This window comes from Arachis hypogaea, chromosome 9 (genome assembly GCF_003086295.3).
Source record: "Arachis hypogaea cultivar Tifrunner chromosome 9, arahy.Tifrunner.gnm2.J5K5, whole genome shotgun sequence".
Classification (NCBI taxonomy): Eukaryota; Viridiplantae; Streptophyta; class Magnoliopsida; order Fabales; family Fabaceae; genus Arachis; species Arachis hypogaea.
Window position 1 is genome coordinate 2641494 of NC_092044.1, and position 24390 is coordinate 2665883.

Genomic DNA, 24390 nt, shown 5'->3' on the forward strand with positions numbered 1-24390 from the left:
GAGCGAATATCCCTTTGATTTTCAATAAATTCAGTCTAGTTGTATTAAAGTCATTGTTGATATCAGAATTAACGCCCAATTTGTAACTACATTTGCAAATTCATGTTAGAAACAACATGTATGGTGACACCTTTGATAAGATCATAAGATTTTACTTGTATCCAATAATTTCTGGGAAAATAAGTCCCCAGATAAGACGTTTAAGCTGAAAATGGTTGCCTCTAATTTAGACCCTGTTAAATGTGTTACGAAAATGGTGTTTAGATGTGTTTCAACTTTCACAGCTTGTTTAAGTATTTTTAATGGTATAGAATTGAATTTTAGTATTTGAAATGAATTAATAAAATTATAAAATTAAATTAATTTTTATTGTTTAAAATATTTATCAAATAAATTAAAATTTTATAGTAGATAATTTTATCTTTTATTAATACATCATATTTATTAAATTATATAAAATAATTTAAAAATTTATATTTTTTAACTAAATTTCTTTTCAACTAAAATATGTTCATCCTTTTTAAAAAAACAAAAATTGTATTAATTTAAAAATATTAAATTTAGAAAACATTGTTATTAATTAAAAAATTAAATAGTTTGTCGTGGTTGATTATAATGACAACCAATAACAAAAAAATAAACATAAACTATTGAGGTCTATCGATCTAGCAAGTAAAAAAAAGCTAGTTATTAAACAACAAATTATAACAACTAATTATATCAGTAAAATAAAATAAAATTGTGTATTTTTTATTAGTGTAATTGTGCATTTTTTATTATTGTCATGATTGACACAACTTCACTTGTTCAGAAATAGTTGTTAAACATAAAATCTATACTTTTTTTTTTTAGATGGTAGACTTTCCAAAAAATATATATACATTATATTGAGTGAATTAAAAGAAAAGAAAAGGAACAAAAGTAGTGAAAGAAAAGAGCAGTCTGTGTTAAAAGGTTAAAAGCATTTAAGAGAAGGTTAAAAAAGAAGTAATTTATTATAAAGATATTTTAAATTTTAAATAAAATCCCAATAGAATGAAATTTTAAATTAGGTCTATTTAAATTGAAATTGATTTAAAAAAAAAAACAATTCAAAAGCATTTTTGTTTCAAACACTAAAATTGAATTCAAAAGCATTTAATATTTTCCCATAATTGGACCAGAAAAAAGGTATGTAAAAGCCAGGAAATAAAAGATAAATAAAGATACCAGTGAGTCCTAAGTGGAATTCCGAATTCTATTGCTACGATCTTAACAAACTCGAGCATACAACCCGAAGTAACAAGCAATACGCTCAACAATGCTCCCACAATCATCAATGTTTAACGTCCGAAAAAATTATTGTAGCCAAATGAAGGCGCATCAAAGTTATTTTGATAGTTCAATAGATGGCATCAAATTAAACCAATGGGGTTAAGAGGGGCTTTCCGAGGAAGTGAGCCTCCAGATTGTCAAGGACAAGGTCAGCCATTGCAGTCCGAGTTTCAACTGTGGCGCTTCCAACATGAGGCAGCAAAACAACATTTTCAAGCCCAAACAGCTCTTCGGGGACATGAGGCTCTTTCTCGAACACATCTAGCCCAGCTCCTCCTAGGCGACCTTCAAGCAGTGCAGACACCAGCTCCGGCTCATCAACGTGCTTGCCTCGCCCAATGTTGATCAGAACACCCTTTGGACCGAGAGCATTTATCACCTCCCGGTTGATTATGTGATGTGTTTCCGGCGTAAGAGGGCAGGCAACAACCAGTACATCACAGTTGGAGGCTAATTCAACAACACTTGGATAGTACTTGTACTTCGAATCTGGTTTTTCATTTCTGGAGTAATAACATATTGAACAGTCGAATCCTTCAGCTCTCTTGGCAACTGCTGCGCCAATCCTTCCCAACCCAAGAATGCCGAGGGTTTTGCCAGAGAACTGCAAGGGTAATATTATACAAATAAATATAAATTTGCCATTGCAAAAGCAAATGGGATCCCAAAAGAGTATGTGTGCACGTATAAAACAAATTATAATGTGATGATGATAGATCGTTCGGGTCTTATTTTCTAAGACCACTATGAATAGTACAAATTGTTAGGCAGTCTGTTTACGGTGCTCAGACAAAAAAATGAATGGATGAGAAAAATTATCCTCATGGCAAAAGAAATCTCAGATTAACGAGATTATTTTATCTCATCATCACAGCACCTTCTCCTATTTATAGTTTCAATTCAAAAATGTAAGTAAATAACAAACAAGTAAGATATAACTGTTTACATATACATGAGAATGATGAGATTAATGGAGACGGAGAGAACAATATATGAAGAATAATAGAATAAAAGGTGCTCAGAAGAATGAATGGATAGAATTGTTCTCCTCATAGCAAAAGAAATCTCAGATTAACGAGATTATTTCATATCATCATCACAGCACCTTCTATTCACTATTTCACTTCAAAATGGAAAACAAACAAACTAGTAACGTTTAAATGTTTACATATTGTCATCTACATATGTGTGTGTGTGTGTTTGAGAGAGAGAGAGAGAGAGAGAGAGAGAGAGAGAGAGAGAAGCAAATTGGTTTCTTATATATTCTTCATTCGGTGTCGTCATTGCTAGGATAGGCGAGCTTGTATCTTTAGCAGAGATGACGATAATGATTAATGAAGGAGTTATAAATTATAATACCAGAACACTTCAAAGTTACACGTTTAATAGCCCCCGCCACGAACCATAGCTCGTGTTAGGCGGCGCTGCAGCTTGAAGATTTAGGGTTTTTTATCCTTGTTCGTTTTATGGCTCTCTTTTTCTTTGGGTCAGAGTAAATCTGTTTTTTTTTTGTCTTGAGAGGAATTCTTTTATAATTGGACTAAACTTTTGGGCTCACAGTTAATGATGTGGATTAAGTCCTTCACCCCTACCCCTCAAAATTCTTTATTGGGCTTCTTCCTTTATTGGGTCTATCATTAAGCAGATTGGAAGGCAAAGGAGAGTATCACTATGCACCCAGGGTTTCACTTTGCTGACAACCCCACCCCTGTAGTGCTCAGATAAATTTTAGGGGATGATTTTAGTGGGGCTACCTTACACCGATATGTGTAATTCTTTTGCTCTCTCTTTCTGGGAGTTAACCCCGTTTGCTTACAAAAATAAAATTAAATTCTTAGTTAGTATTCTCAAATTTTCCAAGGCTAAACTTCACTTGAACTTTTGTCTTTTGCCTTTCGGCCATATGCAAATACTTTGAGACATACCAAGAGAAAGAAACTGAAAACCATGTAGGACAACAAACAGCAACCGTTTCAAAGAATGAAGAATTGTAGACCCTTTTGTGAGACTAAACTTATTCCATTAGTTAAATACTTTTATTGCCAAGTATGAAAGACTAGTAGCACAAAGCCACAAACAAATCTAGTGAGGGTTGTTTGGGGAAGGCATTAAGAGGACAATTCAGTAATATGCCCGGGGCTGTGATACTTGTCAAAAGAAACAAGTATCATAACACTTTCACCTGGAGGCCTCTAGCATCCCCTCTCCATTCCGTCTCAAGTTGGACTAATATCTCTATGGACTTCAACGGAAAGCATGCGATGGGGGGTTGATATCCTCCTCGTAGAGGTAGAGATAGGCTCGCGGAATATGAACATTTCATAGCCTTGTATCACTCTTTTAGTGCCAAGGATGTAGTATCACTACATGAGTTCCCCAAATCTATCATTTCAAAGATGTCTAGGTTGGCTGAGACTACTTTGAAGCACAGCACAGCCTACAATCCTCAAATGGAATGCCACACCAAAGAGGCGAACAACTTTTTGGAAGCTTATTGGGGTGTTTCACTTATAGAAGCCTAGACAATGACCCAAGTGATTAAGTGGGCTGAATTTCAGCTCTAAAATTATAACGCCTCCTACTTTGCAGAAGGGGGATTTGCTTCCATCAACACTGGAAGAGGTAAATCAGATCCTGATTGAAAGGGCTAAGCAACTTGATGAATTGAAACAGCAGTTACTAAAGACGCAAACCAGGATAAAGAGACATGCCAAGCGGCGGGGGGGGGGGGGGGGGGGAGGGGAAGAAAACAAGAGTCTGGTGTTTGAAGTTTGAACTCTGAACCAGGGGAGTTATTTTTTTGAAATAAAAAAGCTCAACACAGTAAGGTGGAGCCTTTAGAAAGTCCAGATTTACAATACAAACACTAAACAAAAGACTGTAGTTATGTCCAGCATTGCCATCAACAACTAGACGGAACAAAGCTAACCCACTCTTTGTAGCTCCTAATAGACTTGGTAAAAACCAGGGGAGTTAGTGTATCTTAAAATACAGCACTATAAGCTTAAGTCTCTACCTAATAATTAAATATAAAACTCAATCCACGTTTTTATGGACAATTTCACTGGATTTTTTTTCATTCACCGGAGTTAAATTGTCTGATTCAATATTAACCTAGTGGTTTACTCAAGTTTCAAGTTAAATGCAAAAGAACAATCACATTTCATCAATGGTAAATGCAAAAAAAGGGAAATGAAGCACAGTGTTGAGTGTTCTTCATTTACCTTAGTAGTCAACTTGTAGTCACCTTTTTTCCAATTCCCGCTCCTCACGTATCGATCGCACTCGCAGATCCGCCTCAGTACCGCAAGAATCAACCCGATCGTCAAATCCGCAACCTCATCGGTCAAAACATCGGGAGTGTTCGTAACCCTAACCCCTTTCTCCTTGCACTTCTGTAGATCGATTCTATCCACGCCGACGCTGAAGCTCGAAACAATCTCCAGCTTGGGCAGCGCCTCGATGAGCGCCGCATCGGGTCCGCCGCTGGAGCTGGCTACGACGGCGCGTATGGAGGAGGCATGGTCGCGAAGCACGGCGGCCCTCTGCGATGGATCGATACCGCGGAAGAGGTTGTAGCGCTTGTCGAGCTCTTGTTCGAGATATGGAAGGACTTTTCCGACGAGAAGGACGCTGATTGATCCCATATTGTTTTAGGGTTAGGGTTTCAGGGCGGCGATGGTTGTCCTGAACTGTGAGGCACTGAAGCTCCATGGAGATAGATAAAGTTATAGTGGCAGAGACAATAGGTACCAATCGTACCATCACTAACAATAAAATTATTGTTGTTTTATTTTCCGATTTTAAATTTCATTTTACTGACAAAATAAGAAAATTATACAAGTGTTTCTAAATTATTTTTTTTTCTTTTCTTTTCCAGTAGCATGGCTATTGGCTAATTATTAGTAATTATAGAAGTTATAATTATAGAAGCCTCGGTAGTCGATACCACTTTAAAAATGTTTGGATAAGAAATAATAAACGATGAGCAGTGATTGATAATTTTAATTTATTTTTTTAATTATCTTTTTAAAATTTAAAATAATACAAAATTTAAATATATATGTTATTTTTTAAAATTATTAAAAAGATTAATTTGATATATTTTTGCAATAATGATATAAAAGTCTATGTGGCATCCTCTCTGTTTAGAACACCAAGGCCAAAAATATGTTTCTTTGCGAATAAAATATGTTTAGTTAATATAACACTTGTTCTTTTAAAATGTTGCACGTGCTTTTGCTATTAGATTAAAGTATGAAATTTATTTTTTTTGGTTTATCAAAAAGATATATGTATTCTGAGGTTACAGCCTTACTGAGCTGCTTTACCAATAGATGTTCTGGAATACCCAGATCAAAAGTTGCAGCAACGACAAGGTGGACTATTATGACATCCTAATGATCCTATATTGGTGTCATTAAATTAATGATAAATCTATTTTATATTGAAGGATTGGGCATATATATATGCCACCATCATGTATAAAAGAAGAGAAAGAAAAAAAATGAACCTAGAAATTGATACATATTAACATATATTTGTTCTTCAAAAGCAGTATTGCCTAATGCCTACTAGTTTTACTTAGAAATCTGAAAAACATTATGCACTTATAGTCTACAAAGTTTTACTTTTCTCTTTCTAAAATTTAGAGTAGAATAACAATTAGGTCCTTAAAAATTAAATGATATCTTTTTATTAATTTATCAACTAAAATCTAACGGTAATATTTAAATGTATTGTTAATTATTTTGACATGTCTATTTATGAAAGATAGTCATGTAGATAACAATTTTTAGGGTGAAACTTCACTTATTTTAATATGATTTGGGATAAATAGAAAACAGTTGATAAATGATATATGAAAACTCAAAAAATAAGTTCAAAACTATATCATTTTCCTACTCATGTGATAGTAACAAGACATGCACCATTATAAATAACGAAATACATAGACAATTCAGTTTCGTTTCGCATTATTTATTGACAGAAGGACATACATGTCTACGATTTACTATCTTAGAGGACCTAATTGGTACTTTTTCTCTTCAAAAACAAATTAGTCCAAGATTAATATTTTCGAAGATCTAATTGTCAATTTACTCTAAAATTTATTTGAATCATGCTAAAATTTAACATTATTATCATCTATCATATACATGTATTAGCAAGATATTCAGATAGTTGACTACTAGTAACTATTTTCTGATATTTATATAATTTATATTTTTTATATACCGTGGAAACATAGAAACTAAAATTATTATTTGTTATGGTCTAATTTGAGAACCAATGTTTTTTTTTTTATCCCAAAAAGAAGAGAGAGAGAGAGAGAAAAAGAAGAAAATAATTTACTAAATGCTGATCAGAAATTTTCTATTTTTTTAATACTCTTGAAGCATCTTAACCTTAATTAATTATTCTAAAGTGAGGCATCAACACCATCCAGTGATGGAAGAGAGTGAGTTTAATTTGTGTCAATGTTAATTAATTAATTGGCTAAGCATGCATGTCTGCCTCCCCTGTCTTTAGCAAACTTTGACCCTCAAATTAGAACCTTAAATTAAGTAATTAACCATCCAATTAAACCCTCACATCTAATAACATAACATAGTAAAATAATGTTATACTAATATAATCATTAAAAAAATTGTTTCTTCCACAAATCTTAAACCCACATAATCTTATCTCATATATTTTTTCTTTATCTATCAACAATTTAACATGCACCCCACGTTCAATGAACTCAGCACAAAAAAAGAAAATAAAACCAACTCAAACCCCATCAAATAATCACCTCCAACCCTTTTTTTCTCTCTTCAAACTCTCAAAACTTCTAAAAGAACAAAATGCACCATTTCTTTTACAATAACTCCTATTTCATGAAGGAACAAAGTTCTTTCTGGTTTCTTTCTTCACCCTCCATGTTTTGTTCTTGCTTGAAAATATAACCATTACTCCTTGGAAGAAAGCCATAGATACAAAGAATTCTGTGTTAGACATCATTAGGAGATATATTTGTATATTATTCAAAAGAAGAAAAAAAGAAAGAAAGAAAGAAAAGATGGTGAAGGCATTGGAACAAGAACATGAAAGTTATAAATCCAAACTATTCCATTTCAAAGGAATGTTTGAGAACACAGGTAGGCATACAAAAAGTTTGAGCATTGAGAGTGCTAGCAAATTGGATGTTACTGAAGAAGATATAGTTTCATCAAAGAGTCAAGGATCAAAGCTCAATGAATTAGATAAAAACAAAAACAACAACAACAATAATAATAAGAGTCCTGCTGCTACTCCAGCTAAGCCAAGGGTTATGAGCAAGGAAGAAATTGAACTCAAAGAACAAAAAGACAAGCTACTGCAGGGTAAGAAAAACATAACATATGCTATGCTTTAATTTGCTATGATTTGATTTACAGCATTTTGATTTAGAAGCACTTTTCATCATATTGTAATATGTTTGCTTTCATATGATATATGATTAACAACATGTTTCAGAAATGGAACAAATGAAGGAGAGATTTGCAAAGTTGCTATTGGGTGAAGATATGTCTGGTGGTGGAAAAGGTGTTTCATCTGCATTGGCCTTGTCAAATGCATTCACAAATCTTGCAGGTACTTTTAATTTTGACATTGTTTGAAGCATGAGGACAAAAGATTTGTGTTCTTCCCTTTTTCTTTTTAAGATGATGATAGAAATGTTTGAAAAATTTTCTCATTTTTTTCTTGTTTCAAATGCAGCTTCAATTTTCGGAGAGCAACGACGCCTAGAGCCGATGCCTCCGGAGAGGAAAGCAAAGTGGAAGAAAGAAATTGATTGGCTTCTATCAGTTACTGAATACATTGTTGAAATGGTTCCTCAACAACAAAAGAACAAGGATGGCACAACCATGGAGGTTAATTAAATTGAATTGGATTAAATTAAAGCTGATTAGTCCTATATATGTTCCCTTTTATGATTGAAACTCATATTTGATTTGAATAGATCATGACAACGCGACAAAGAACTGATCTCCACATGAATATCCCTGCCTTAAAAAAGCTTGATACAATGCTTCTTGTAAGTAGTTTCAATTTGATTTAATTTGATTGTTGGTTAACTCAGACAACTAACATTCAATGGCTGAGCAGGAATGTTTAGATGGCTTCCAAGAGAAGCAAGAGTTCTATTATGTAAAGAAGGATGCTTCGGATGATTCGGAGAAAGATGGAGGAAAGAATGATGACAAGTGGTGGTTGCCTACACCTAAGGTTCCAGTAGATGGTTTATCTGAGGCATCAAGAAGGTTTCTGCAGTACCAAAAAGATAGTGTCAACCAAGTCCTCAAAGCAGCCATGGCCATAAATGCTCAAACTCTATCAGAAATGGAGATCCCTGAAAGCTACATTGATTCCCTACCCAAGGTAAGTTTGACATAAATATTAAAAAGTATTTAGATATTACTTTCATTTAGACAAAATAGTGCATTGAAATAGTGATGTTATAGCTTCTTCTTAATCTTTTCTTTTCTTCTTGTTTAGAATGGAAGATCAAGTCTAGGTGAATCGATCTACCGGAGCATTACAGTTGAATTTTTCGATCCGGACCAGTTCCTATCAACTGTGGACTTGTCATCAGAACACAAGATCCTTGATCTGAAGAACAGAATTGAGGCTTCAATGGTAATTTGGAGGAGGAAGATGAACCAAAAGGACTCAAAATCATCTTGGAGTTCTGCTGTGAGTCTGGAGAAAAGAGAACAATTTGAAGACAGAGCAGAAACCATCTTGCTTCTCATTAAGCATCGTTTCCCCGGAGCTCCTCAATCTGCATTGGATATAAGCAAAATCCAATTCAACAGGGTAAGGCCTAACTAAGAACAACTTTACTATTTACAATTTCTAAAAGAATCTAAAAGAATTGCAACCCACAATCTAAATTTCTAATTAGCCTTTTAGCCTTATGATAAGACTAAATTCATGGAGGGGGATCTCTTTTGCCATGGCAGGATGTGGGGCAAGCTTGTCTCGAAAGCTATTCAAGAATATTGGAAAGTTTGGCCTATACAGTGCTTTCAAGAATAGAAGATGTACAATATGCAGATCAACAAACTCAAAATCCTAGGAAGAGTAATGCTGCAAAGAGCTCAATTCCAAGGGCTCCAACAACTCCTAAAGATGATGCAGACAGTGGTTCGATGACTCTCTCGGATTTCATGGGTTGGAATGGTGGTGATCACAGTAATAAGGATCCTTTCGCGGCTACAGACGACTTCTACAAGGATATTGACAATGGAAAAGGCCAGAAGCTTCCAAATGTAACAACTGATAAGAAGGTTTCCTATCTTGATTCCTTGGGAGGTATGAGAAGTCCAACTTCACGCCATTAATGCCGCGAAATGAAGGACTAATAGTATGACAACTGATGAAACTGGTTCCGAAATAGGGAAGCAGGGAAAGCAAGGTAGAAGAGTATATCTATCTATATATATTTATAAATATATAAAGTCTTCAAGAAGAACAATTAGGCCTCCATTGAGGGTGTTCTTCAAAGACTTGATTGATTATTATTTGATAACTATTAATTTTATCTTTCAATTTGTACATAGAAGTGAATATATACAAAAGCTGAATGTTTGTAACATACTGTATCCTCAGTGTAGGAAGGATTTGTAGTCATGCAGCTGCAAAGATGAATTCAAAGAATTCTCATTGTATATGTACTATTACAAAAGAAAAAACCTTGTTATTTATTAACTAAATAGCTTCCAAAAATTGTGGAATGAAAACCATTGTTCTAAATATATTTGATTCCATTGTTTCTCTGATATTGGTTTGTGGATATTTAGGTCTTAATTAGAAAACCAAAGCAATGCATGAGGCTGATAAAAGTAAAAATTAAACATGTTTGAATAATAATAATAGGATGTAGTAGTCATCAGTCATCACACTTTACATATTATGAAAAAGCAAGAAACATGGAAAAGGTGGTATCAAATTAGATCTTGCCACGTGGACCAAGCTTTGGTGGGAGTTGTGGGCCCTTCTTGATTGGGAGAATGTCACCTGAAGCAGTGGCACTGAAGTATGCAAGTGTTGAACCACCTCCCAAGATCAAGAACTTGAGCAACAATCCCCTCTTTGTGAATGGAGCAGCAAATGTCTCAAAGAACTTGCTCTGCAGATCCATTTTCAATGAATTAGTTGTATACATACTTGTGCCACAAGAAAGATAGAAATTTGAGACCATTATTCAAAATCGTAATATCAAAATATTTTAACTAGATCAGTGATCAACAAACATTATTTCTGAATAATTACATGTGTTGTTTTTGCACATTTTTGTTATATATTATTTCGTATTTCAAAATGTATTCTATACGGATAACCGGTTTGATAGCTAACTTTTTGTGTAAACAAGTAGATAATTTTCAATGCAGCTAGAAAAGATGGAGATGGCATAAATGATGAGATGAACCTGAAGAGGGTTGTAAGGTGAAGGTGCATCTGAACCATACAAATCCCACTGCCCTGTAGTGTTGCCAATGTCCTCCAAATCAAAGTACACACTCTTGTCACCATACTTTGCTACCACAGCACCACTCCTGTTAATGTTAATGTCATACTCTATTAGCATTCATTCAATGTTGAAAAAAAAAATGAAAGAGCCAAGAATTTGAAAGAAAATTTAAGGAGGAAAAAAATAATCAGTTTTCAGTTTTTAACTATATAAAATAGTTGAATTATAAGGGAAAAAAAACCCACCATAAGTAGAATACTAGTGTATATACACTAGTGGCAGAAACTATGTAGCTAACCAACTATACTTGTTAGTCTCAATTATACTAATTAAAAACTAATCATCCTTAAGGGTCATTCTTCTTTCTCTTCTAGAAAGAAAAGAAAATGAGTCCATGTTGAATTGTTGATACTTATATACTCATCAAGTCAAATTTCAACATGTGCAATAATATATAATTTTTCCTTTATAAAAAAAGTATGGTAGTTACCTGAATTTCTTGGATTTTAAAGTTTGGTGAGAGGATTTGAAAGAGAGCTTAGTTCCATTAAGGGAACTTCCAGCAAGTCCATTGACTGCAGCTGGTTGAACAGCAGCTAAGGTTGCAAGGGAAGCCATGAATATGTGTTCTGTTTCACTCTGTAACTAACTTCACTTAGATTTTCTGTGTCAGGTAGCAAAATTGTTCATAGATGTTTTGGTTTTTGATCTGTTGATTGGATCTAATATTGCCACGTGGCAAGCTACATTTACTTGTGCATATTTGGGATGCTCATTTATGAGGTGACATGTGGCTTGAAGATAGATAAGGTTATCCAGTTTCTAAAAGCTCTTGTGGTCCACAGTAACATTTGGCTGATTCCAACATAGGATCTATGGAGGATTTTTATGTAAAGCTTACAACAATTTTGTCTAATAATTTCATAGTTGCCTATGTTTAGTTTTCTCCCCTCCCTTTTGCCACTCTTCATATGGGTTTTTCGCCACACAATTTAAGTTTCCTATTAAAATTATTTGGCTTAATTTTAATTTATAAATGAAAAATTAAAAAATATTATCCCATTTTAACGCTTAGTTATGCTTAATCCTTTAATGTATCTATAAATAACGTCAAATAATTTTACTTAAAACTTATTAATGAATTATTGTATCTCTCAAATTCCTGACACTTGTTAAATAAAAAAGTAAACTAACTATTTGACCAAATCAAATTATTTAATTTGTTTTCAGGTGATATAATACTTAATTTTTTTATTATTGTTAAATTTCTTTTTATTTTCTTGGTGGTAGAATTATTGTTGAATTTCACTCTATCATTGTTTGAAATAAAAAAAAAATTGAGAACCACTTCCATACCATGGGCTTGTACTTGGACTTTCATTTAACCTTTAAGCCAAAACCTCTAAATATGTTGCACCTGGGTTGGGTTAGCGTTTGAAGTATTGAATATGAATTTTTTAGTGTTATATGCATGTGTGTGTGTGGTGTGGGTGTGTGTTGTGAAACATCTAATTTTACTGCTTGATCTAAGCCTTTGCTGCAGCCAGCATACATAAGATGGATTTCAAACCCAACACTTGGTTAAAAAGAGAGGACAGGTGAGCTGACTAATTGATTAACCTAAATTTATTATCATAAAATCATATTAAGGGTGTCCACCTTCACAAAGATCAGGCCCATAAATAAGCCCAAATAATAAAAGAGTTTCTCAAATATATTCCCAAAAATATAAGAAAGGGCTTGCCGGATGACCAACCGAAAAGGGATAAGAGTTTGTCAATTCCAAGTAAAAAAAAGAAAAAAAAGAAAAAAAAGCAGTTTGTCAATTACTCAATTTATTTATTATTTAAGTTTCAGGTGCTGGGAAATGACGAATCTTGTGTGATTCAATGATCAATATTCTATACAAATGAAATGAAATGCCGTTGGTGTCACAAAAAATTTCAAGTGAGTAAAGATGAAATCATTAACAATAGCATATGCGTGGTTTCATCTCCGATGTAGAGAGCCTTTTGCGTTTTAGGTCGGCACACATCCAAGGTGGACGTTCTCCTCAGGAAGGGTGCATGTGCTCCTCTCTGCTTTCGCCATCAGCTATCTTTTTTGGCGATTCCTTCACGTAAGCTCCTTTTTTCACAGATTTGATTGATCTGGTAATCATCAAATCGAACCCTAGCCCCTTTGTCTTCATCTCCTAATTTCTTTTCCTTTGCCCTACCAAACATTGTCTACAGCTTCTGTTTCGTCCGTCGCAGGTTAGGGATTTTTCCATAGAGTCTCAAATTGAAGATCTGCAATCAATCAATCAGGTACACTCTTATCAGTCTTATGGTCCCTTTAGTTTCAAACCTGTTTTTCTCTTCATCATTTTTCTTTTCCTTTATTGTGTATATCCTTGTGATCAAATTTTGTGTCTCATCCAGGTTTTAGGGTTTAGGGTTTTTTGTTGCATGTGATTTGTCTATTTTATCAATTTTTTGGATTTTAGATTAAATTTCTACTTATGTTTTCTTATATTTATGGATTATGGGTTTGGTTTTGTAAATCATTGTCTAGGTATGGAGTTTCTACCTAATCTACTTCCTCAGTGGTGATGTGATTGGTAGAGTTTTTCCAGCAAAGTGAGTTTATAGATCCACCCTCTCCTATTCAAGTTTTGCATTCCCATTTCCATTCTCATTCAATAATCTATTTGAATTGTTTGTTATATTGTTTAATTTCATTTTTGTATTTTTTTAATAAAAACTATTTTATATTTCATCTCTTGCATTTCATAGACATACAGTTGTTTGTGAATTTAATAGCTTTATTGAGAAAGGAATGGGTGTTGTGACACCAAGATAGCATCACGATCCTATTTGTCTAACTAGCAAATTTCCTCTTTCAAAGAGAAATCCATGTAGGAGGTTATCTTTCCTTGAAAATGTCTTCTGTACACATAATGATGTTCTGCCATATATTCTTCACTGAAAAGTGAGAATCCTTATCAACGTATGAGATTCTATTTAATCTATTTCATGAGGGGTGATGTGATTGACAGAAATTTATTAATAGTTTTTTGGTCATTTCTTTGCATTTTGATGAAACCATTGGTTAGTCAACTCAATTGCATTTTATTTTTTATTGGTTATGAATCCAAATTTTTTTTGTTCATATTCAAGAAATCCCTTAACTTCACATAAAGTGAATTACTGGTTGCATGTGGCTTGTGTGAATCATTATCAAAATATGGGATTTGTACCTAATCTATTGTATGAGTGGTGATGTGATTGAAAGAAATTGATTGATAGCTTTTTGGTCATTTATTTATATTTTCATTTGATGAAATCTTTAGTTATTCAACTCAATTGCATTTCATTTTTTTATTGTTTATGTGAAAATTATTTTATATTTCAGCTGTTGCATAGATATGAAGCTGTTTGCCCTGCATTTAATAGCTTCATTGAGAAAAGAATGGGCTTTGTGACACTAAGATGGCATCACGGTACTGTTTGTGTAACTAGCAAATCCCCTCCTTCAAAGAGAAATCCATGGAGCAGGTTATCTTCCCTTGAAAATGTCTTCTGCACACCTAATCATGTTCTACCATATATTCTTCATTGAAAATGTGGAAATCCTTATCAAGGTATGGGGTTTCTATCTAATCTATTTCATGAATGGTAATGTGATTTATAGGAATTGATTGATAGGTTCTTGGTCATTTCTTTGCATTTTGATGAAACCTTTGGTTAAGTAAACTCAATTGCATTTTATTTTTTAATTGGTTATGTAAAAACTATTGTATATTTCACCTCTTGCATAGAACTACAACTGTTTGGCCTGAATTTAAGAGCTTCATTGAGAAAGGAACGGGCTTGTGCCACTAAAATGGCATCACGGTACTGTTTGTCTAACTAGCAAATTCCTTCTTCCTAAGAAAAATCCATCCAGCAAGTTATCTTCCCTTGAAAATGTTCTTTGGACACAATCATATTGTGCCATATATTCTTTATTGTAAATGTGGGAATCATTATCAAAGTATGGGGTTTCTATCTAATCTATTTCATGAGTGTCGATGTGATTGACAAGATTTTATTGATGTGTGCTTGTAACTTTTTTCACATTCATTTGCTGTTTAGAATCTATGTTTACCTAATACATTTACCAATTCTCATTGCCATGAGTAGAATCAGTATTTGGGGTAGTTGATGATTGCCTTCCCTATGGTCTAATATTATATAGGTGCGCTGTATTAAGTATTGTGTGATATCTTCTTTTTTGGTCCCTATTCTTTGAATTCTTTAAACTTTGACTGGTTTTTTTGTATTATTTTTTTTGTTTTTTATCAGATTTTCATCGTGTGATTAGTTCTCTCTATGCCATTGAATGGAGATGCATATGGATTGGGATTTTCTTTTCCCTCCATTTCCATGTTCAATTTGATTTCAAAAAGGTGAGTCTTGTGCCCTGAATTTGGTTGGTGAACCACATTCAATACACAGGCATTCTGCTGTCTTCTATTTTCTCCTAGGCTGTGTTTATTCCATATTTTCTGTGTTTATATCTTCATCTACTTGATATGATTTCTAAGATGCATCCTCCTAGAGAGGCTTGGAAGTTGAAAGTTAGGGTTATAAGTCTTTGGGTTGTGCCCTCTTTTGGTAACCATGAGGTTCCTAACTCAATGGAGATTATTCTCCTTGATGAGCATGTTAGTCCCTATTAGCTACTGTTTTAAATATGGTGTTAGTTGTTCTTTTTAAGTTTTCAACTTAAAATTATGTTTTTCACTAATCTGATTTTATTTTTTTGTTGCATTTTCAGTGTGAAAAAATTCAAGTTACAGTTAAGAAACAACTTCTTAATATGTTTAGGGATCATATAATTGAAGGTCAAGTTTATAGAATGGCATACTTTACTGATATGTCAAATCATGGTAGTTATAGAACAACTTCTCATGAATTCGAATTGATTTTCCTTCATCGAACCACTGTTCGAATTGATTTTCCTTCATCGAACCACTGTTGTGGCTGTTGATGAAGATGTTATCCCAAAGACTTTTTTCAACATGTTTCTTTTTTTTGACCTACTGAACATGACCAAAATTATTATTTTTTGCTTGGTATGTATATCATTGTGCTATTCTTTTATTCAAGTTTTTTTTAACGAATTGTTTGAATATTTAATAGGTTGTGTTTATTTGAAACAGATGTCACTGGTCTTTTAACCTCGGTGAGAGAAGAGAAAGAATATGCAAAAGAGGGGAAAATCGTGAAAATAATTGTGCTGGAATTCACTTTAAAAGAGTATGTTGATTCATTCATTTTTTCTTTTATCTTTGAATCATCTTTTTTTCTATTTTTTGTTTTATTCTTTTTCATCTTTTGAGTTTCAGTCTTACAATGTGTTGTGCATTGTTTGGGGACTATGTTAATCAAGTAAATCATTTCCTAGCCTCTGTCTATGTGGAGCAACCTGTTGTTGTTATTAAACTTGCGAAAGTCAAGTTCTTTAGGAGTACATGTTTAATTTCTGTACATTTTCTTATTGTTACACTAAGTGTTGTCTCCCATGAACTTTGTTATACTATTTTGGTATTGCTGTGTAGGTCAAGTAGGTCTCCAAAATGTGATGTATGCCACTCAAATGTTATTTAATACGGATCTTTTTGAAGTTGTTGAATTCAAACAGAGGTTAGCATAGTTTATTTCGCTGTTTTTTTTTCTATTATTGAGATACAGCCAATCTAGAATAACAAGTACATGTATTTGCATCATTTTTTTGTTAGTATCATTGAGCAAGGTGTCAATGGTACCCAGCCATTATTTATTGCAGATGAGGGTAAAATTGTTTTCTTGGAAGATAATTTCATGCGTTTAACTAGAAGATGCACTATTGAAGAGTTCCAACATAATAATGAGATTGGCATTTATTGAGTTAGTTTATTTTATTCACCAATGAACAGAGAAAAAAAACAAAAAACAATTTCCAGATCTGTTCTTTTATGAATATTGTTAACAAATTTTAAAATGTCTCTTGCCTAGGAGGGTTTTTTTATCATTTTCGATACAATCAAAGGTATTGTTGAAGATGAAAGTTGGTGGTATTCTGTTTGTGTGTGTGGAAAGGATATTTATCCTTAAAATGGTGTATACTACTGTAATTTCTGTGTGAAACATATAACTAATGTCATTCCGAGGTAAAAAAATTTTGTTCAAAATGTTTTTTCATTTTGTGTTATGGATCTTTTATAAGAATAATGTTTCATGTTATTATTCATTTTAAAAAATTATTTTTTATTATGCAGATTTAAAATTAAAATAACACTTAAAGATCATAGTAGGAAGGATATTTTTGTTCTCTTTGATCGTGAAGCATCTTATTTGTTTAAGAAATCATGCACTGACTTGTTTACTTGAGGTTTAAAACGATGCAAGTGTATGTTCTTAGTTTTTTTTGTGTGGTGTTCACTTTATGTAGTTCATTTTTTATAGCTATATTCTTTATTTTGGTTGATATGTGTTACTCAATCTGTTTATTTCTTATCTATTACCTTGAAAATAGCTTATATGTGGGGATACTTATCCTCACATATTTCAAGGGCTCATTGGAAAAAAATTGCTGCTGAAGGTTGATACCAAAGATATTGGACTTAGATAAATTTTTTGGCACCTTTCGAGTTAGGAGAGTATGTGATGATCTTACCATTATTGCTATGCTTGAACTTCCTGATTATGATGCTGTTGATAAGTCTACTCCAAAAAAAGTTACATATACATATATAAGTATTTTTAGATTGTGTAAATTCATGCTTCTTTTTATTTTTTGTATTGTGCTTTGGTCAATTTTTCTTATGTTCTTTTTTATTTTTTAACTCTTATGTTATATGAATAGGAGTCTGAGTTAAAAAAATTTATGCCATGTGAAAAAGGAGATACTGATATTAAGAAGGAGTCATCAAGCATTTCTCTCAAAAGTGACAATGTTGCTGCTGAGTCTTCTGGAGTTTTATCTAAATCCCTAGTTCTTATAGATTTTCTGACTGAAAAATAGTTTGATGTTTTTGGAGGGATTGAGGTTATTGCTTTAATTAATGATGAAAATGGAAAAGCTGAGAAAATACCCGAGAATGAGAAAATATCCGAGAGTAATACCCTTTGTGATGACTTTTCTTCTGAACTGGATATATTGCTTAGCTCACCAGTAAAAGAAACTTAGGTGCTATTATATAATACTTTTTTTCCTTTCCTATGTGTGCCGTTTCTAAATGGATTTTCATTGATTGAGTCATTTTCATTAATTCCTGTGTCATAGGAGGTGTTCTTCCAAGTTCTAAATGCATGTTCCCACTATGAAGAGAAGGTTATTGATGAAGACCATTAGCCGCCTCATCAAATTGGGGATTTAAATTCCTCTTGCCCTTGGAAGTGACAACATGATTTTCACGAATAACCTTCTCTCTATAGTGAAAACATGCATTTAGAACTTGGGAGAACACCTCCTATGACATAGGAATTAACAAAAGGTATGAAAATGACTCCATCAATGAAAAATCCATTTAGAAACGGCACACATAAGAAAGGAAACAAAGTATTATATAATAGTATCTGAGTTTCTTTCACGCTATGGTGAGCTAAGCAGTATATCTAGTTGAGAAGAAAAGTCATCTCTAAAGGTATCATTCTTGGGTGTTTTTTCAACTTTTTCATTTTCATCATTAATTAAAGCAACAACCTCAATCCCTCCAGAAACATCAAGTTATTTTTCAGCCAGAAAATTTATAAGAATTGGGGACTTAGATAAAATCCCAGAAGGCTCAACAGCAACATTGTCACTTTTGATAGAAATACTTGATGACTCAATCTTAATATCAGTATCCCTTTTTAACATGGCACAAATTTTTTTAATTCAGACTTCTATTCATCTAGCATAAGAGTTAAAAAATAAAAAAAGAATATAAGAAAAGTTTACCACAACACAATACAAAAAAAACATGAATTTACACAATCTAAAAATACTTATATGTATATGTAACATTTTTTGGAGTAGACTCATCATTAACATCATAATCAGAAAGTTCAAACATAGTAATAATGGTGGGATCATCACATACTCTCCTAACTCGGAAAGTGCCAAAAAAATTTATCAAGTTCGACACCTTTGGTATCAACCTTCAGCAGCAACTTTTTTACAATGAGCCCTTGGAATATGGGAGGGAGGATAAGTATCTTCACATATAAGCTATTTTTAAGGTAATATATAAGAAATATACAGATTGAGTAACACATATCAACCAAAATAAAGAATATAGCTATAAAAAAATGAACCACATAAAGTGAACAACACAGAAAATAAAACTAAGAACATACACTTGCATATTTTTGAACCTCAGTAAACAGGTCAGCGCATGATTTCTTAAACAAATAAGATGCTTCACGATCAAAGAGAACGAAAATACCCTCCCCACTATGATCTTCAAGTGTTATTTTAATTTTAAATCTGCATAATAAAAAAAATGTTTCAAAATGAATAGTAACATAAAACATTATTCTTATAAAAGATTCACAACACAAAATGAAAAAACATTTTAAACAATTTTTTTTACCTTGGAGTGACATTAGTTATATGCTTCACACAGAAATCACAGTAGTATGCACCATTTTGAGGATAGATACCCTTTTCACACATACAAGCAGAATACTGCCAACTTCCATCTTCAATAATACCTTTAATTGTACCGAAAATGATAAAAGAACCCTCCTAGACAAGGGACATTTTAAAATTTATTAACAATATGCATAAAAGAATATATCTGAAATTTGGTTTTTTTTTTTTCATGTTCATTGGTGTATAAAATAAACACAACTAACTCAATAAATGTCAACCTCATTGTTATTTTGGAGCTCTTCAATAGTGCATCTTCTAGTTAAACGCATGAAATCATCTTCCAAAGAAACAACTTTACCCTCATTTGCAATAAACAATGACTGCGTACCTTTGACACCTTGCTCAATCATACTAACTAACAAAAAAATGATGCAAATACATGTACTTATTACTCTAGATTGGCTGTATCTCAATAATAGAAACAAAAACAGCGAAATAAACCATGCTAACCTCTGCCTGAATTCAGCAACTTCAGAAAGATCAGAATTAAATAACATTTGAGTGGTATACATCACATTTTAGAGACTTACTTGACCTACACAGCAATACCAAAAGAATCTAGCAAAGTTCATGGGAGACAACACTTAGAGTAGCAATAAGAAAATGTACAAAAATTAAACAATGTACCCTTAAAGAACTTGACTTTCACAAGTTGCAAGGTAGTCAAATCGCGCTTCAACTCGTGAAAACGCACGATTTCACGTTTTTGCATCTTCTCTCCGTGTCGGTTTCGCTTCTCGTTCAGAACTCACCTGCATCTTGTGGAATCGCCGCGTAAAAACGCAGAGCCGCTGGAATCGCCGATTTTGTTGCGATGTTGCGTTCAAGATGGAAGAAGCTCTTTTCTTGGCCCTGATTGCAGCCCAATCCAACCCAATGGCCCAATCTAAATAGAAGACTGTGGAAGATGGGGAGTCCTAGCAGACTAGCAGTAAATTCCCTAATCTCTTAACCTTCCTCATCACTTTACAGTTTATCTCCATGAAAAAAATTGCAAATTTTAACCTTTCTCAAGTCTCTCAATCTCTGACTCTATCTCTCTATCCCTCTGAAGTTTGAATTACGCGCGACCAAAATCTCCAATTTGGAGTGTCACCGACTCGCCGTAAGGTTTGCTACCGTTACTGTCGAATCAGACTGGTGGTGGCTAGGCTGTGTGAGCGTCACTTTGCGATCGTGATTTACGAGATTCTATGGCTCTACCTCTTTGCCTCTGGTTCTATGACTCTACCTCTCTTGCTCTAGAATTTGGATTGTAGTTGCTCTTCTCCTCTCCTTCAATGGTAGTTCAGGTAAGTTAAAAGCTCTTTTTTAACTTTTATCATCTTCAATGCTCAATCTATTGTTTGCTTGTTTATTATTGATTATGTTGCAGGTTGAATTGATATTACCTATCTTTGTTGGCTTATCAATTATATTGCAGATTGATTATATTGTTCAATTTGGAATATGGTTTTATGCGAATTATAGTAGGTTTCTAAATTGAGGTTAACTTATGTGTTCATGTTTATTGCAAGCATGTATTTCATAAGTATGTTGTATGTATATTATATAGCTTTCGTATTGTTTATTGATTTTTCTTCTTTGAGATATGCAATTTTAATGATTTAGTAATCTAAAGATATTATTGTTGTATGTTGCTTTTTGCTTTATCTATTAAATAATCTTTGAATTTCTTTTTGTTTAGTTGGTTTATTTTAGATATGGAACATGAAACTCCTATTGTGAAAGTCAAGGCTCATTTTTCCTTAATATGCCTCGGTTATTTTTTAATTAAGGATAGTTCAATCATCTTTATTTTGCATTAAAGAATGAAATCCAATTTAGTATTTCTTGTTAAAGGTGCAATTCCATTAAGAGAAATTCTGCTGTTAGGATAGAGTTTTCTATCAAGTATCAACACATAAAAAGACATGAGGTGTAAAATTTAAAGGATATTATGTGAATTAAAAAGAAATAGTATAACCTGTAAACTAAAAGAGAAGCAATTCTGTCCAGATAGAGGTTTAGAATTTAAATTGTGTTTTATTGAAAGAAAAATAAGAAACAGTGAGAATAAGAACAGATAAGAAAAGTACTCCATAGAAAACTTTGAGTACTCAATCTAAAACTTTCTGTTGCACACTTACATCAACACACTTACATCAACAGGATAAAAAGTGAGAGGTAATAAGATATTATTCTATTTTGTTTTTTTCTATTTTGTTGAATTACTTAAAATGCTTTATTGAATTTTTTTTTGTTGAATTTTATTTAATTGAATGATTAAATTGTTGTTGTGGCATTGAAGACAATTCTTAAATTTTTGTTATGCTAATAATTTTTGTTCAAATTAAATTGTTGATATTTGTTGTTGAACTTGGATGGTTGTAATTAGAATTAAACATAATTTTATAATTTTTGTTAAATTGTTAAATTTTTTATGTGATATTGAACTGATTTGTTAAATATTTGTTGTTTATTTTTTTTAAATAGAAATGGAGGCAAATCAAGTTGAGTGCAAGTGAAAATTCGACTAACAATCTAGCTTCTCAAGCCTATAAATTCGTAAGTTGTGAATTTGTGTTTTAATTTGTGAGTTGAGTTGTGATTTTGTGTTAAGACTTATGAGTTGTGACTTTTAACTTGTTATGATATAATATTAGTCATAGTCTTTTAGGTAATTAGGTTTATTTGAGATTTATTTTATTATTGGTAAAATAAACTTTTGCTATCAAATTTTTTATAATTTTTATATTTTACGAGTCACGTTCACGTTCTGTCTTACGATTCAACGAATTACGATTCTGAATTAGATTAGCGAGTCAAGATAAAAATTACGAGTTCACTACCTTGGCAAGTTGAATGACAACAACAGGCTGCTCCACATAGCCAGAGGCTAGGAAATTATTTACCTGATTAACATAGTCCCCAAACAATGCACAATGCATTATAAGACTAAAACTCAAAAGATGAAAAAGAATGAAACAAAAAATAAAAAAAAAGATAATTCAAAGATAAAAAGAAACCATCATAAATGACTGAATCAACATACTCTTTTAAAGTTAATTCCAGCACGATCATTCTCACGATTTTTCCCTCTTTTGCATATTCTTTCTCTTCTCCCATCAAAGTTAAAAGACCAATGACGTCTGATCTAAATAAATACAACCTATTAAATTTTCAAACAATTCGTTACAAAAACTTGAATAAAAGAATAGCACAATAATATACATACCAACCAAAAAATCATAATCTTGGGTCATGTTCAGCAGGTCAAAAAAAGGAAACATGTTGAAACAAGTCTTTGGGATAACATTTTCATCAACAGCTACAACAGTGGTTCGATGAAGGAAAACCAATTTGAATTTATGAGAAGTTGCTCTATAACTACCATAATTTGACACAACAGTAAAGTATACCATTCTATAAACTTGACCTTCAACTATATGATCCCTAAACCTATTAAGAAGTTGTTTTTTAACTGTAGCTTGAATTTTTTCACACTGAAAATGCAACAAAAAAAAAAACAAAATCAGGGTCTTCTATGTGATTGATGAGCTCGATAATTGTTTGGTGCTACAGCTGAAAGGAAACAATGATCAGCTGGTTATAACTGACAGCTCCTTTGAACAAATTAGAGTTTTCTATTTTGTCAATAGGGGGCAACTGTGCAATTCAGATATGTCGGTTTCAGAATCTTTTTTATTTCACTGTGGAATCACATGAACCAACCGATTCAGATTCACCCCGATCATAACTCTTATGTGGCTGACCGTATAGACCAAGAAACACTTAATAACATATATAAAGTGTTCCACATAAAATATAACAAGAATGATGAGCCTTCATCACCTGATGTGATGGTATTGTCTGGGTCTGAACCATTTGATGATGAATTCTCATCAGACGGTGATGAAAATGATGATGAAGATGACACACTGGAAGGGGATGATCTTGATAATCCCATATATTTGTCTCTTGCAACGAATTTATCAACGATGCTTGATGTTGTATATAAGGAGAGTGATTCTTTCCCCTTAACAGCTAGCTTTTAAGGTGTGGTTTTCCACTTTCCTTAGATACTTAACAATGGTATCAGAGCGTGGTTGTCGGCCCCATGGAAAGGGCTACCTATAGGCTGGATTAAGGTGAATACCGAATACTGATAGACCGTAGCAAAGTGGCTACCGTTGGGTCAGTGTCGATAGAGTGAAGCCGCCGTGGACGTCGGCTCTCCAGGGCCGATGTATTGTTAGGGACTTGGGTATTATGGGGTGCTCAAAGTCCCACATCGAGTAGTAATGTCAGCGAAAAAAGTAATGAAACAACAGAATTGTCTGACAACGGGTAACGCTAAATGCAATTTTTTCTTATGTTTTGCATTTTAATATCGTAGTACATATAGATATCTTTTAATGTGGTGACTAACGAGTTTAAATATCTTGAATCAGATACACTCCAAATGTTTATTATCAGAAGACCATCACAAATTCAGGTTTGAGTCAATCTAGACTGGCAAGTTAATCTTAAAAGAGTTATTTCTTTTTTTTAAACTTATTAAATATTGGTTCTATATCTGTTATTCATTATATAGAAAAATATTCTCTTTATCCTACTATGAATCATTCATTGCAGTATCTGCCCTAAAAATTTGCTGCATATCTTAAACTCTCTGGAGATGGTTCAGTTTGGAAGATCACTGGTCCACCTTCCAGTGTAGGTAAGAATATATTCTTTTTCCACCTACTGAAAAGTGGAGAAAGAGATGGAGAATGAAAGTTTGGGGTTGAATGGAAAGAATGTTGTAAAGTATACAATTTAAAAGAAGGGGACAAGATTACCTTAAAGTTGGACTCCCTATCTAACCACCAGATAGAGTTGTTGATTCAAAAATTTTAGAGCTTATAAAAAAAGGCTTCCTATGTATTATTCTGTGTGACACATAT

The 24390-nt window shown here is 32.9% G+C and overlaps 4 protein-coding genes and 2 non-coding genes across 9 annotated transcripts; 2 read left to right on the forward strand and 4 right to left on the reverse strand.

Moving 5' to 3' along the window:
* Positions 1-1212: 1212 nt before the first annotated feature.
* On the reverse strand, positions 1213-5240 carry LOC112709892 (glyoxylate/hydroxypyruvate/pyruvate reductase 2KGR). Its single transcript, XM_025761878.3, has 2 exons — positions 4539-5240; positions 1213-1918 (listed from the first exon to the last, which is right to left on the reverse strand). The coding sequence occupies exons 1-2, from the start codon at positions 4959-4961 to the stop codon at positions 1400-1402; spliced, it is 942 nt and encodes a 313-aa protein (XP_025617663.1). The 5' UTR covers positions 4962-5240; the 3' UTR covers positions 1213-1399.
* Positions 2098-2190, reverse strand: LOC112713743 (small nucleolar RNA U30). The gene has a single exon (XR_003158713.1). It is a non-coding gene; the product is annotated as a small nucleolar RNA U30 (small nucleolar RNA).
* LOC112713744 (small nucleolar RNA U30) lies at positions 2331-2418 on the reverse strand. Its single transcript, XR_003158714.1, has one exon. It is a non-coding gene; the product is annotated as a small nucleolar RNA U30 (small nucleolar RNA).
* Positions 5241-6969: 1729 nt separating the features above from the next.
* LOC112709893 (rop guanine nucleotide exchange factor 12-like) lies at positions 6970-10481 on the forward strand. Its single transcript, XM_025761879.3, has 7 exons — positions 6970-7682; positions 7816-7932; positions 8059-8213; positions 8303-8377; positions 8449-8721; positions 8839-9159; positions 9306-10481. The coding sequence occupies exons 1-7, from the start codon at positions 7379-7381 to the stop codon at positions 9684-9686; spliced, it is 1626 nt and encodes a 541-aa protein (XP_025617664.1). The 5' UTR covers positions 6970-7378; the 3' UTR covers positions 9687-10481.
* LOC112709894 (photosystem I reaction center subunit VI-2, chloroplastic) lies at positions 10183-11750 on the reverse strand. Its single transcript, XM_025761880.2, has 3 exons — positions 11307-11750; positions 10775-10901; positions 10183-10474 (listed from the first exon to the last, which is right to left on the reverse strand). Exons 1-3 carry the CDS (start codon positions 11432-11434, stop codon positions 10295-10297), a joined length of 435 nt encoding a protein of 144 aa, XP_025617665.1. The 5' UTR covers positions 11435-11750; the 3' UTR covers positions 10183-10294.
* An 810-nt stretch (positions 11751-12560) lies between these two features.
* On the forward strand, positions 12561-24052 carry LOC112709895 (uncharacterized). Of its 4 annotated transcripts, XM_072203796.1 has the most exons (12): positions 12594-12763; positions 12840-12935; positions 13051-13125; positions 13373-13437; positions 14213-14441; positions 14983-15037; positions 15145-15248; positions 16005-16101; positions 20249-20393; positions 20517-20754; positions 21938-22009; positions 23896-24052. In XM_072203796.1, the coding sequence occupies exons 1-5, from the start codon at positions 12731-12733 to the stop codon at positions 14280-14282; spliced, it is 339 nt and encodes a 112-aa protein (XP_072059897.1). In that variant the 5' UTR covers positions 12594-12730; the 3' UTR covers positions 14283-14441; positions 14983-15037; positions 15145-15248; positions 16005-16101; positions 20249-20393; positions 20517-20754; positions 21938-22009; positions 23896-24052. The 4 variants fall into 4 exon arrangements, 1 of the variants encoding a protein (XP_072059897.1); XR_011866176.1 differs by lacking the exon at positions 23896-24052 and having other exon boundaries at positions 12561-12935; positions 13072-13125; positions 20208-20393; positions 21938-22180; XR_003156576.3 differs by lacking the exons at positions 14983-15037; positions 23896-24052 and having other exon boundaries at positions 12668-12935; positions 13072-13125; positions 20208-20393; positions 21938-22180.
* Positions 24053-24390: the final 338 nt, after the last annotated feature.